Source organism: Canis lupus, chromosome 20 (genome assembly GCF_011100685.1).
Source record: "Canis lupus familiaris isolate Mischka breed German Shepherd chromosome 20, alternate assembly UU_Cfam_GSD_1.0, whole genome shotgun sequence".
Classification (NCBI taxonomy): Eukaryota; Metazoa; Chordata; class Mammalia; order Carnivora; family Canidae; genus Canis; species Canis lupus.
In genome coordinates, this window is record NC_049241.1 from 39,535,468 (window position 1) to 39,548,631 (window position 13,164).

The 13,164-nt window shown below is 57.9% G+C and overlaps 2 protein-coding genes and 1 long non-coding RNA gene across 6 annotated transcripts in view; 1 reads left to right on the forward strand and 2 right to left on the reverse strand.

Annotated features, from left to right (window-relative positions):
• Positions 1 to 467: 467 nt before the first annotated feature.
• On the reverse strand, positions 468 to 5,502 carry GNAT1 (G protein subunit alpha transducin 1). Its single transcript, NM_001003068.3, is given in 9 exon segments — positions 468 to 1,767; positions 2,162 to 2,353; positions 2,489 to 2,642; positions 2,916 to 3,045; positions 3,315 to 3,443; positions 3,538 to 3,695; positions 3,793 to 3,934; positions 4,043 to 4,085; positions 5,273 to 5,502. Coding segments are annotated over 8 exon segments (1,053 nt in total). The 5' UTR covers positions 5,379 to 5,502; the 3' UTR covers positions 468 to 1,767; position 2,162.
• On the forward strand, positions 858 to 4,064 carry LOC119877324. Of its 2 annotated transcripts, XR_005374933.1 has the most exons (5): positions 858 to 1,048; positions 1,154 to 1,377; positions 2,252 to 2,339; positions 2,542 to 2,618; positions 2,866 to 4,064. It is a non-coding gene; the product is annotated as an uncharacterized LOC119877324 (long non-coding RNA). The 2 variants fall into 2 exon arrangements; XR_005374932.1 differs by having other exon boundaries at positions 2,252 to 2,618.
• A 2,301-nt stretch (positions 5,503 to 7,803) lies between the features above and the next one.
• The window catches only part of SEMA3F (semaphorin 3F), a 29,842-nt gene continuing 24,481 nt past the window's right edge, over positions 7,804 to 13,164 (reverse strand). For 2 of the 3 annotated variants that reach the window (XM_038566389.1, XM_038566390.1), the window contains exons 13-19: positions 11,897 to 12,119; positions 11,217 to 11,305; positions 11,046 to 11,087; positions 10,729 to 10,886; positions 10,469 to 10,536; positions 10,039 to 10,172; positions 7,809 to 9,161 (exon numbers count right to left, since the gene is read on the reverse strand). In XM_038566389.1, coding sequence (XP_038422317.1) covers positions 8,748 to 9,161; positions 10,039 to 10,172; positions 10,469 to 10,536; positions 10,729 to 10,886; positions 11,046 to 11,087; positions 11,217 to 11,305; positions 11,897 to 12,119 — 1,128 coding nt within the window. In that variant the 3' untranslated portion in view covers positions 7,809 to 8,747. Of the gene's footprint in view, positions 9,162 to 10,038; positions 10,173 to 10,468; positions 10,537 to 10,728; positions 10,887 to 11,045; positions 11,088 to 11,216; positions 11,306 to 11,896; positions 12,120 to 13,164 lie in introns of all 3 variants that reach the window. The other variant, XM_038566391.1, reaches the window with a different exon arrangement.

Sequence of the window (13,164 nt, forward strand, 5' to 3'; positions counted from 1 at the left end):
CCCAGGTGAGTGCCTCTTTTGCTTCAGCCCTGCTATTAGGTTCTAGCTTCAAGGGCTTCTGAGACCCATCATCTTCTGGAGAAAGCTCAGGCCCTCAGGCTGGCACTTGGCTCCTGCCCACTGACTACCCACCCCATGTCCCCTTTGCCTGCTCCTGCCTGTTGAACTATGGCCCACAAGCCTGTGTTTCTGGGCCTTAGACACTCTACTTTCCCTGACAGAACTCCCTCTTGATCCAAAATAATCCCTGTAAATCTTTCCCATGCTCCTTTCCCCTTCAACCTCTCTCCAGAGGCACAGGTTGGTCCCATACCCCCATGAGTTCTCCTTTTATGCCGGGCCAGGGGCTTCTCCCTGGAAGGGCTGATCTTCCCATTTATGTCCAGCCTAGCGCTGGACACTTCGTAAATGCCCATGACTCATGATAATTAACGTTTTTCTCTTCCCACAAGAAAGGACAGCCGGGGCCTGATGCAAAGGTTTATTGCTGAGTCTGTGCATCTACCTGAGGGGAGTGTGAATTGTGCTCTGGTCTGGAGAGACGGAAGCCCCTGTCCTCAACTGCAGCATAGGTCTTGGCCCACAGGCAACAGCCAGGACTCAGGGCATGATGAGGAAGTAGGGAGCAGGGATGTAGGGATATGGGCCTCTGTCCCTGACAAAATTCGGGCATGGCCCTCAGTTTTTCATGCCAGGGAATGGGCCCTGATTGGAAAGAGTATGAGAAGTTGCTGGCAGGGACAAGAGGGTTACCTGGGTTTGCTTGTGACCCCATCTGAGGTAGACCCCTCTGGGCCCAACGTGGGCCTCAGTCATGTCCCAAATCCTCTGCCTGGGGCTGATCGATGGAGCTGGACTCTGCCCCCAGCCACCCCTCAGGACAGTTTGACCATTGGTCAGAGCTGGTGTCAACAGTACCCTCCCTCAACAGACCATCCCTTTGGCCGGCTGGCCTAGAGTACTGTGGGTGTGTGTGTAGGGGGTGAAGTAGGACATGGATCTGGTGTCCAAGGACAGAGGAGGCAGAGCCTGTGGGGGAAGGGGACAGGTAGTTACGCTGAGCCTGCTATGTGGGGTAGGGTCCAGCTTGAGTCTCTTCCCGACACCCAGGGGCTCCTAGGCCTGCCCCCTACTAACTAATTCATCTATGCAGGAGCTACACAGGCCAGAGTGCTTGGACTTTGGACCCCTGAAGCTACTGAGAAGGACAGTCACTGGCCCCTGGGTAGGCAGGTGTCAGACTTGTCACATGGAGGTGGTAAGGCTGGACTGGACTGATGGTAAGCAGCAGGTCTGCTTGGAGGAGGAATCCCTGCCTGCCCCGCCCCCCTCTTGAAACTGGGAGGGAGGGCTGTTTGCTGAGCCCAGACCCACCAGGTGAGTCATGGGCCCCCTGGGGAGAGAGACCTGCAGGAGATTGGTCAGTTGGGCACTGCTGAGTCACTGTGAGCTCTAGCTGTCCCAAGTCCTGCCTGCTCCTAGCTGGGGCTGGCTGGGGTGGGTCCTCAAGGCCAGCGCAGCCAGGCCGTGAAGGGCAGCAGTGGGGTTGGGGGCACTGGGCTCTGGGAGACACAGGGGTGGGGGGTGGGGGGGGGTTGGGGCCTCAAGGCTAGTGGGGCTCAGGGTTTTGGGTCTGTGGCAGGTGGGACCACAGGCTGGGGCCCAGGATTCTGGGGGTGTGTTGGGGGTGCTGATAGGCTCCTGTGGGCTAGGGCTACTAGGAGGCTAGGACTATAGGGTGTCAGGAACAAGCCTGAGTTCAGGCACCTGTGAACAGAAAAAGGAAGCGAGTCAACATCCCTGAGCTCCGAAATAATTGGCCTCCAAAATAATTGGTGGTGGCCTGAGAGACCCTGTGGAGGTGGGCTTATAAGTGGTGACAACCAGAGGGATCAGTCAAGGTCAAAAGGGATTGGGTGGGTGGGACTTGTGCACCTGGAGGGGGTAGGGCCTGAGGGCAGTGGAGTGGAGCCTGAGGGTCCAGAGTAGGGGCCTGGAAGTTGGGGGCCAGCATTAGGCAGTGGAATGCGTCCAGAGAGCTGGGGCAGGACCTGCAGTGGGGTCTTCCCTAGTGGGGTGGGGTGGGGAGCTGGGGACGGGGTGAGAGGTATTGAAACCAAAGGGCAAGCCAGGAGAGCATCCCAGCCCGCGAGGAGCCCACCTCAGAAGAGGCCGCAATCTTTGAGGTTCTCCTTGATGATGATATCGGTGACGGCATCGAAGACAAATTTGACGTTCTGTGTGTCTGTAGCACAAGTCATATGGGAATAGATCTCCTTCACGTCACGTCGCATGTTGAGCTCGAGGAACTGCACCTTGATGTAGTTGCCCGCGTCCTCGTACGTGTTGGGCCCTGGCGGGGAAAGAGGGGTGCTCCCATTCGGGGGTCCCAGGTCCTTCCCATGGCGAGAGAAGCGCAGGCCCAGATAACGGGTGTGGGGCGCCGCCTGGCGGCCAGGCCGCGGCGGGGGGGGGGGGCGGTTCTCACCGTCGTAATCGGGGAAGCAGATGCTGAGATGCGCCTTTTTTATCTTCTCGGAGAAAACGTCCTTCTTATTGAGGAAGAGCACAATGGACGTGGTGGCGAAGTAGCGGTGGTTGCAGATGCTGTTGAACAGGTGCAGGCTCTCGTGCATGCGGTTCTGAGGAGGGCAGAAGCTGTCGGGTGGGGGGCACGGGCAGCCGTCCCTGCGCGGAGGCCCACAGGCTGCGGGGCGCCCGGGCCATCCGGCTCAGACAGCCCCAAGTCCGCTTCCCCCACGGCCCCCCTCAGCGTGGCTGCTGGCCGTCCTGTGTCCTCATTCGGGCTGTTCTGGGACGAATGTCCGCTCTCGGACCCCCCCCCCCCCCGCCCCGCTCCCGCAGGACTGTCTCCGGCTTCCCCCTTAAGCACTCAGGCCCTCCTTGGCACCCACCACTTCGTCGTCCTCCACCAGCACCATGTCGTAGGCGCTCAGCGCCGCGATGAAGATGATGCAGGTCACACCCTCGAAGCAGTGGATCCACTTCTTGCGCTCTGAGCGCTGCCCGCCCACATCGAACATCCTGGGGGGGGCAGTTGAGGCCTGAACCCGCGCAGGGAGCCCCCTGGACGCCCCACAAGCATCCCCTTGCCTCCTAATGCTGGCTGGGACGGGGGGGAACCCTCAGAGGGGCCTGCCCTGAGAAGGGCCCGGGCCTTTCTCCCGGCGGGTATCAGAGAAGGGGCAGGGGCCCCTAGGGAGGGGCCTCCGGGTCTGCTGGGGCCTCGGGGCGCCGCCCCAGCAGCCAGGCCGCGGAGGAAGGGCGAGGGCGAGGGCGGGCGCGGGTCGTACCGGAAGTTGAGGTCCTTGAAGGAAAACTGGGTCTCAATGATGCCCGTGGTCTTGACACGCGAGCGCAGCACGTCCTGCTCAGTGGGCACGTAGCCCGGGATGACCAGGCGCTCCAGGTCCGAGAGGTAGCTGCGGGGGACCGCGGGGTGTGGGTGGGTGGGGTGGAGCGGCGCCTGGGACCCCGCCTGGGACCCCCGCACCCGCGCGCCCCCCGCGCTCTCACTAGCCCGCGGAGTCGTTGAGCTGGTACTCAGAGGCGCGTTCGAAACAGGCCTGGATACCCGAGTCCTTCCACAGCCGCTGGATGATGTCCGACATCTCCTTGGGCATCGTGCCCTCTTCGATGGTGTCTGCCATGTGCATCAGCTTCCGGGCATCATCCTGAGGGCAGGGTGGGAATTGGTGGCGACCGTGGCCCTGAGCCGGGTCTCGCGCCTCGAGTCCCCAGAGGCCCTGCTCAGTCGGCCTCCCTGCACACCTGGCGGGCAGAGTCTCCGTACTGGATGTTGAGCGTGGTCATGGCGCGCACGATGGCGAGGATGGACTGCAGCGTGTTGCCGTAGATGATGGCAATGAACTCGAGGCACTCTTCCAGCGAGTACCCATCCTGGTGGATAATCCTGCGGCCAGGGTGAGCCGGTCAGGGCCAGGGGACTGGTGGGGAAGGACAGGCCCGGAGCGCGTCCGTCCCCACCCTCAGGGACCTCAGAAAGGGCAAAGGCACTCACTTCATCTGCTTGACGATGGTGCTCTTCCCGGACTCCCCCGCACCTGGAGGGAAGGCCTGCCTCAGAGCTGAGCTGGCTGCACCTTCCCACAACCTCCCCCTACCCCTCACCCTGCAACCAGGCCCGGGAGATGGGGACAGGCCACCGGACTCAAGGCAGGTACCAGTCCAACCCCCAGTTCCACCTGTCCCGACTCCCCCCAAGCAAGGTCCTGGCACCCTGGAGGAAAAACGTTCTTCGTAAATGCCAGGAGTGACAGGGGGCTGGCGGGGGCAATCAACGACCTCGACCTCGTGTGTGCTGGGGAGCTTCCAAGCCCCCTGATATTTGCATTCTTGATTAGGCTGAAACCAAAATAAAGAAAACCTGGAGCGCCACGTTGTGGAAGGTTCTGGTACTGCACTCAGGGGATTATTAGAGCCGGGTCAACCTCTGCTTTTCACCTGGTGCAGGGAGGAGGAGTGCCTCCAAGAGGCTCAGAGGGAATTACGCCTTTGAGTGGGGGAGAAGACAGAGCCGACAGCCCCTCTGAGCTTGCCCTCGTGAGGGCTTTGGGCACAGTTAATGAGATTTCTGGCTTAGCCTCTGTCTTCCCTGGGGTGCTCTGGCTTGGTCCCTCTGCCCAATATCTTGATGCCTGACTGGATCCTGGAGAACCTGGGTGGAACCTGCACCGCCCCCTCAAAGCAGCTCCTTCTTCCACTTGTAGGGAGCTAGTGGCCTGGAGACATTGCACCTCTCCTCACCCCCCATGGGACTATGGACAGTGTTTTTTCTATTCTCCACTGGGTCATGTTACCTCTAAAAAGGGACACCCTCTTAGGTCTGCCAACAACAAAGCTCTGGAATCTAAGGGCCGTTGTCTGTGGATGTCCTAGAGGATGCCCACTCCCAGGAGGACTGTTATCCTCTTCTTCTAAGGAAGCAGCCCTATTGTAAGACTCCCAAGGAAGCCTCTGGTTTCTGATCCCTGCCCAGCAGGACTTCTCCAGAGGGGGGAATGCCTGAGGCAGGGCTCTCTGGAGAGGGGTTCTATGGGGTACCCAGCCCTGGGGAGTCAAGGTATTGCATATCAGGACCAGGGCTCCCACTGGGTTCCCTGATCTGTCTTAGGGTCATTCTGCTTCCCAAGTCACCCATGTTTCACAGGAGGGCTACCTGCCTGTCCCCTTCTCCACCCCCTAGCCCCTCACCTAGTGGCAGTGGCCCCACCTGGACCCACACCCGTACCCAAAAGCAGCAGTTTCACGGTTCGAGCATCCTTCTCAGCATCTTCTTTTAGCTTCTTTTCCAGCTCCCTTGAGTGCTTCTCCTCAGCGCTGGCCCCAGCCCCCATGGTCCCGGCAACAGGTGAACAGGATGGTTATTTGGTTCTTCTAGATGGAGAGGATCCCCAGAGCCGGGCTCAGGCTGGCCTCAGGTCTCCCAACACCCTTCTGACCCCAGGACTGGCAATCAACTGGCTTTCCACAGACCTGTGCACCCCCTGGTAGGGCTGCTTAGTAGGATTTGGGGGCCAGGAGTTCCCAAGAGCCAATGAGAGACAAGGACAGGTGAATCCAGCTCAGCCCCCACCCCTTCTAATCAGGCTGGCATGGCCCCAATCCCTCAACTGCTGACTCTGCACCCCTCTCTATGAGCCCCAACCCTCTGGGAGATACTCTGGAAACAGTCTAGCCCCTGCGCCACAGCTCAGTAGGGTCCAGGCTTAGAAAGGGGCAAATAGGACCCTGAGCCCCTAGAGTCAGGGCAGTAGGGGTGGGGCTGGGTAGCAGAGAGTAGAGGGAGAAGCAAGCATGGAGCACCTACCCCTGCCCAGCCCTGGACTCCTTATTTTGTAAGCTCATACAAGCCCTGGTGGATGGGTGCCCACATCATCAGCCCCATTTTACTGATGAGGAAGTAGAGGCTCACACAGAAGGAAGTGTTTGAGAAGGGCTGGGTGACTCTGGATCAGGGTTCCATACTCTGAGAGAGTCAAGAAGGAAGGGAAGACATTGTGTTTGACTTGTACTGAGGGCTGGATCCGACCTGAGCAGGGCCTCTACACACCTCGATTCAGCAGGCTTGGGGAGGGGACCTGCATGTCTGCTACACACATGTGCCTGTGTGTGTGTGTGTGTGTGTGTGTGTGTGTCTCCTTTGCTGGCATCAACCACAGTGATATGATATGCTTGTCCATGTGTATACTCACATGTACAGATGTGCCTGCGTGTCTGTGTTTTGTGAGTGCATGTGTGCACATATGTAGAGACACTTTTGTTAATTTTTCTCCATGTGCTTGTATGTGTACTTTGCTTATGTGGTAACATGTGCACCAAGGTATTTGTGTCTGGGTGTATAAATGCATGTACATGAGCCGTGCATGCGTTAGTGTGCATGTGCCTGTGCATGTGAGCATGTGCCTGTGAGGGTATGCATTTATGCACGTGTATGCTTGTATATGTGCATACTTGCTGTGCCTCTGCCTATGTATACATGTATACCTGAGTGCAACAAAGTCTCTAATGTGCAGAGATGGCCTGGCTCTTCCAGAGAATATTTTGCAGGCCTGTGGTCAGATGGGGAAAATGAGTCCTAGAGCAGGTTTCCAGGGGCACGGGGGAGTGGGACTCATTTCCTGTTCTACTCCTGATCTGTTCCCTGTGGGTGCTCTGGGACCTGCCTAAGGGCATCTGTAGGGCATGCCTGCCTCAGCTTAGGGGGTGTAGAGTCTGTGTATAGGTTCGGATGGGACAAGGAGTTACTGCTGGGTGGAAGTTGTTCAGTTAAGCCTGAAGTGTCGAGTTCCCAGGCTCTGGAGATTTCCCACTTCCTGTAGAAAGCCCCAAACCCTGGGCTCTCAAGTTTTTCAGAGTCTTCTGGTTGGACTCCTCCTGGAAACCCAAAGCCTTTTAGTACTCAACTCTGTTGCAGACCCAAGAGACCACAAGGGGGTGCCAGGGCCTCAGATCTTCAGTATTGGAGACTGTCCCTAACCAGTGGGAAATGGATACTGGCCTCTGGGCAGAGGCTGGTGTCTTCAGGTCTACCCTGTTGGGTGGGGTCTGGTAAGGAACCACCAGGAGCAACAGAAGATCTGCACCACTTTTAGCTTCCAGGTTCCACCCATCCCCCACCTCCCACACTGGAAGTGGTTCTGCAGCTCCTAGGGATATGGGGCCATGCAGAAGCCCAGGTTTGTTACATGAAGGCAAATCTGGTTTCTGTTGTATTTATTTAAACTGGGCCATACACGGTCCCCCAGTGACCACCTGGCTCTCCCTGCCAGCCAGGTATGGCCATAAGTCCTCCTGGATCCACAGGCCTCCCCAGCTCTTAGCTTCCTCTGCCAGGGCTTGACTCATTAAATTGAACCAGGGCCCCCAGCCCCTCTCTCCTCTCTCTCTTCCAGCAGCACCCCACCTGTCCTGGCCTTCACCGCCTCTGGACATCTGCTCACACCAGTCCCTCTGCTGAGAGCCCACTGAAAGGAAGCAGGAAAGATGAGAATGTTGTCAGTTTTCAGAGTAGGGGCAGCCTGACTGTGAGGGCTATAGCTTTGTCTGGCCAATACTGAGCCCTTAGCACCCAGTGCAAAGCCCACTGCAAGGCCAGGTGAGAAACCAGTGATCAAACCTGTGAATGAGCAAGTGGAAGCTGAGCTTGTGGGAGCTGTGGGGGTGATGGCCAGGCCACATCAAGGGAGTAGCAGTTAGGCCACAATCTGCGCAGAGGCTGAATCCCCATCCTCCCTCCCCTGCCAAGGAGAAAAGCCAAAGTCCAGTCCCAGAGCCAGTGTTTATTAGCAAGATGGAACCCAAGGGAGGCTGTGGCCTGGGCAGCCGAGGGCTGCCAGGAGCCCCTCCCACCTACCCCCAAAGCCCCCCAGAGCTATTTACACCCATCATCTGAAGTGGTGGGCAGAAGGGAGCCCTGGGGGGGGGGGGTGAGGGCTAAAGGCCCCAGGCCTCCACCATGGCCCCCTCTTCCCTCAGCCCTGCCTGCACCTGCCCCTCTACTATTCTCCCAGCCCCCAAGTCACAGTGGCCCAGAAAAAGCGAAGAGGAGGTAGAGTGGCCAGGCAGGGAGGGAAGGAGGGGCTGGAAGTGTGCCCCAGCCAGGCAGGGCTCCTTTGCTCCTGTCCCCAATAAATAGAGAATAAATACCCGGGAGGGGGCTGGCCTTGACTGAGTGCCCCCTCCCAGGCAGGGCCGGCCTCCTGTGACGGCCCCTTCTTCCCTTCTCTGAGTGCATCTGAGCCCCCCACCCCCACTCCCCGTCTCCAAAGCAGTCCTCGCGTCCGTGTCTGTGCCAGCGGCACAGCCTGATAGCACACGTTGGCAAAGGTACGCAGTCCGTGCCCTGTCCAGGTAGAGCCTGCTCCCTCCCTGTGTCCTGTAGATTCCGGTGGTGGCTGTCAAGCAGGTGGACTCCCAGCTGAGTCTGGGGACTGTGTGGTCCTGGCCTGGCCCTGCCAACTGGCTGGGCCTGGTTCGGCGGGCTCTGTCTTCTGCAGTCTCTGACCAGTGTGGGTCTAAGTTTTGGACCTTGCTGCCGCTGAGGCAGGCTATATACAACCCACCAATAAATACTGTCTTTGCAGGGGCAGGGTGTGTATAGAATATAGATATTTTATATATATATACATATATATATATATATATCTTTTATATTAAAAGGGACAGGCCTAGGCTGGCCCATTGCAGGGCTCAGACGGCTGGCCTCATGTGTCCGGCGGGTGGTGGCGGCGGTTCCGGGGCTTTTTCTGGTCCTGGGGTTCAGGAGGCCTGGGCGCCCCTGGTGCCTCCCTGGGGCTTGGGGGCACGTGGCGCCAATAGCCCTGGCAGTACTGGTGGATGAGGCCCACTTCTGGCTGGGCCAGCAGCTGGGCCAGCTCCTGGTAAGGGGGTGTGGGGGGGCCCGCGCCAGGGAGTGGTGGCGGGGCGCTCACAGCTGGCGGGGGGAAGAGGGCAGCGTGGACGGCGTCCTGACCCAGGACGTGCAGCTGTACCCGCGTGACAACGTGCTTGAAGTTGTTTTCGGTGGCGGTGCAGGAGTAGAGGCCACGGTCACCAGGCTGCAGGGCGCGGAGCAGCAAGCCCTGCTCTGTGCGCAGGAAGCGGTCCTCTGCACGAATCTGCAGGGGCAGGGAGCCAGGGCTCAGGCAGGGCTTGTGTGCCCACCTGCTGCCCAGCCAGCTCCCGGAGCAGACCACCTCAGTGGCCATGTAAGGGGCTCATGTGGAATTTCCACAAAGAAAAACCCACAGTAAGTTTCCACATAGCATCTGAATACGGCATCTGTACACATTTCCATTTCAGGAGGAGTGATTGTGAGGGGATTCTGTACAATTAGAGAATTTTGGAGCAATCGCACAGAATTTCTTTTTAATGGGGAATACCCAACTGAGGTATCCTTATAGAATCTCCAGGAAGATTCTATCTTAAGGAGGGGTGTCTGGAACACATTTCCATAAAATGAGAGCTACTCCACAGAATTTCCACATCCTGGAACCCAACCGCATGGTATTTCCATACAATGAAGTATACCTCCAATGGAGCACACGTATGAGCTTTTCATGGAAAAAGGCATGCTTATAAGGGGTTTCCATGTAATATGGAAATCCTAGACTTTCCACAAAACTGGACCCACTTCAGGAAGGGAACTTAGGGGATGCCTGGGTGGTTCAGCGGTTGGGCGCCTGCCTTTGGCTCAGGTCGTGATCACGGGATCTGGGATCGAGTCCCACGTGGGGCTTCCTGTGAGGAGCCTGCTTCCCCCTCTGCCTATATCTCTGCCCCTCTCTCTGTGTCTTGAGAGACCATGAATAAATAAATAAATCTTTTTTTTTTTTTTTTTTTTTTTTTTTTTTTAAAGGAAGGGAACTTAGAAGGGCTTTCTTAGAATGGGGCTGCCCCAGATTGGCTCCTTTACCACATTTCACCCACATGGAATTTCTACTGCACGGGGGACTCCCACATCCACGGTGAGGACTATAGGGTACAGGAAATCACCTCACGGCGCCGGTCACTGGGATCTCGCTGAAACAGCCACTTAACAGTGGCCTGGGGTGAGCGAGGCTGGCATTCAAGGAAGGCCGCACTACCTGCCACACCGTACTGCACAGACTCCACAGTATTCTTGTTGGCTGTAGAACAAGAGGGCGCGGCATGAAAGCAGCATTGCCTCTGGGCAGACTGCAAGCTGGCAAAGGGCAAGTGCCAAGGGGCCCATATAGGGAACCCACCCTGGAAAAAGGCAGGGCTGTACTATCGGGCATCCACTTCTTCCTTGAGTGGGTGGTTAGGGACATCCCATCTCCCAAATTACAAGCTTCCTCATTCTGTGAGAGTCCTTCCAGTGGGGAGCCCTGGGAGCAGCTCCAGAGCTGCACAGCTCTACGCACTATGAGGGGTGCCCAGTGGTGATGCACCACATACTCACCATTGGAGTTGAACCCGCGGCACTGCCTGATGGGGTTCCCATGCCGGACATCCTGCCGGCGGCTCCGCCTAGATGAGGAGAGCTCCTGAACAAGTATTTTGGAGGAAGCTTGCCCGCCTCTAGGCCCCTGTACCTCCAATACTCCAAAGGAGTCTTGTCCATCACCCCCAGGGTAATATCACATCCACCACCAAACCCCCAGGACAGGACCCTCGGTCTGGTGGTTAAAATTCCAAGGATCTGGGGGGAGGGGTCCACACCTCTTGGAAGATGCTGTGTAGCGGGAACAGGCCTGGCCATCCCAGGCACAGTAGGGGTCCCGGGCGAGGCAGCAGTCGGCACAGGCAGCCCCATATGCCTGGCAGCGGTGCAGGCTCAGGTGTGTGACACCCACGGCTGAGGCCACGTACAGTTGTTGCTGAGGGCAGGGGGAGGGGCTGGTCAGTTCCTTCCCCATGGCCAGCCCCCATCGGCAGCCTGTTGGGCTCCTTCCCTTCCTGTTCCATGCCTCAGTTCCCCCATCCCTATACCAAGGGCATGACCCCAAGGGAGAATAGCCCACCTCACCAAAACTCACCCTCTTGGAAGAGATGGTCATGGTCTTAACAGGTGCTGGGTCCTAGAAGAAGACAGGGATAGCTTGGGGACTGGGGACTCCTTCCCTGCCCTGATCTAGAGGTATGAGGTCCAAGGTAAGGGGCTGGTACTAAGGAGGGCCAGGGTGAATAGGACTGGGCATCATACCCACCTTGAAGACCTCTACCTCCTCCAGCATGAGCTCCTCCATTTCCTGGTCATCCTTGGGCAGCACGATGACTTTCTGTACTGTCCCGCGGTCTGGAACGGGCCGGGCAGGGCCTCAGTGGGGCTGAGGATGCTGGGGAAGGGGTACCAGCCTCAGCCCCTTCCCCCACCAGGCCCCGACCCCCCAAGGGCAGTGGAGCAGGACAGGTCCAACCTGTACCAAGGATTGAAGAATGTCCCCCAGATGAAGGGGCCCAGGATAAGGGATCGGGGGTGGGTGGGGAGGATGTCATGGCTGGGGTCTGCCCCTCCCACCCCAGACCCTCATTTTGGGACTGCTGAGAATAGGATGCTGGAGGTATTCCTGTGTTGAGGGACTGGATCTGTGGTGCACGTGTCACGAGAACACGTATGTCAGTATTTGGACCCACGGATCCTGGAGGTGTCTACCACCTATTCCCTCTTTCTTGACCACACATGGGTTCCCAGGTGCCCAGTGGCCCTGCTCTCCCAGCCCCCAAGAGCTGGGGATGGTGATGGGGTTTCCCCACCCCTTGTCTCAGTTATCCTGGCTCCAAAGGATGAAGGTAGCAGAGTTGAAGCAGGGTAGGTCCCCACCCCCTGGATCAGCACCCTCCACCCAATGGGCCCAGCGTGGGAGGGTCTGGGAGCAGCAGTGGGTACCTGTGCCCAGGAAAAGCACCTCATAGCGCCCGTCGGCTGCATCCACCTGGTCCACAGCAACGGTGGTGAGCCTATAGGGAGCGCCTGTGCGGACGACCAGGGGCCGCCTCTGCAGAGGGTACACGGCCTGGTACATGAGCGGGTGGCTGCGCATGAAGTTAATCACTTCATCAGGGTAGTCCTTGGTGGACTTCATGGATGGTGTGAAGGTTCCTCCAGGGCACTGCAGGCACGTGATGAGCGTCAGGCCCACCTGGCGCTTGCTGAACCCCTTAGCTTCAGGAGCGGCCTCTCCTTTGTCCGTCCCCATCACATCCATTGGCTCTGCTCCTCAGAACCCCCATCCGGGCTTCTCCCCCTCGCCCAACCTATTTGCAGATGCTGTTCCAGCCGAGGTCCCAAGGTCCTACATAGCCAGATCCCACAGCCGCTCCCTGGCCTCACTGCCAGGGCTTTGGGTGGCATTAGGCAGAGCTGACTACTCCCTTTTCATGTCCTCATCTCCCACCCTGTTGTCTCCTTCCTCTAATCTGCCCCCTACACCCACTACCCCCCTGCTCAAGGGACTACGGCCCCAAGTTCTCTTCATACCCTCAGGTGCCGTGCCCTTTCCTGGTGCCTTTCCCTCTGCCTGCCCTGCACCTCTGCCAGCCCAACTCCAGGCCATCCTTCCAGCTTCCAAGTTCACCTTCAGGGGAAGACTTCCCTGGCCAAGGCTGAGACCAGCTCCCCCATCCCAGCCCTGACAACAAGGAGCCCAAACGGATCCCATTGTTCTGCTTCGACTGCTGTAGGGGCCCGCATTACACCAAGAGCAAGTGAGTCGCCTCCTACCACCATGAAGGTCCTGCAGGCCAGACCTTGCCTGCCATCACCTCCCTGGCTACAGTTAGCTAGCTACAGTGCCTCCAACCTGCCCTCCAGCTTTGTCTTGACTCCCATGCAGCACCCTCACCCCACCCCCAAGCAGCCTGCCACACCTGGCTGCTATCTTTGTTCCAGGTTCCTGGCTGGGTTCTTCACAGCCTGATGCTGTAAACAGTGTTTTGTTTCATTTTGTTTTATTTATTTATTTTTTAAAGTAAGTTCTATGCCAAATGTGGGGCTCAGACCCATGACCCTGAGATCAAGAGTTGCGTACTCTACCAACTGAGCCAACTGGCACCCCTGTTTTGTTTTGTTTTTAATGCAGCTTTATTTAAATGGATAAATGGTAGGTTTATTTGTGTGTAAGGTCCACCTCTCCTACCTGGCTGTGAACTCCGGGA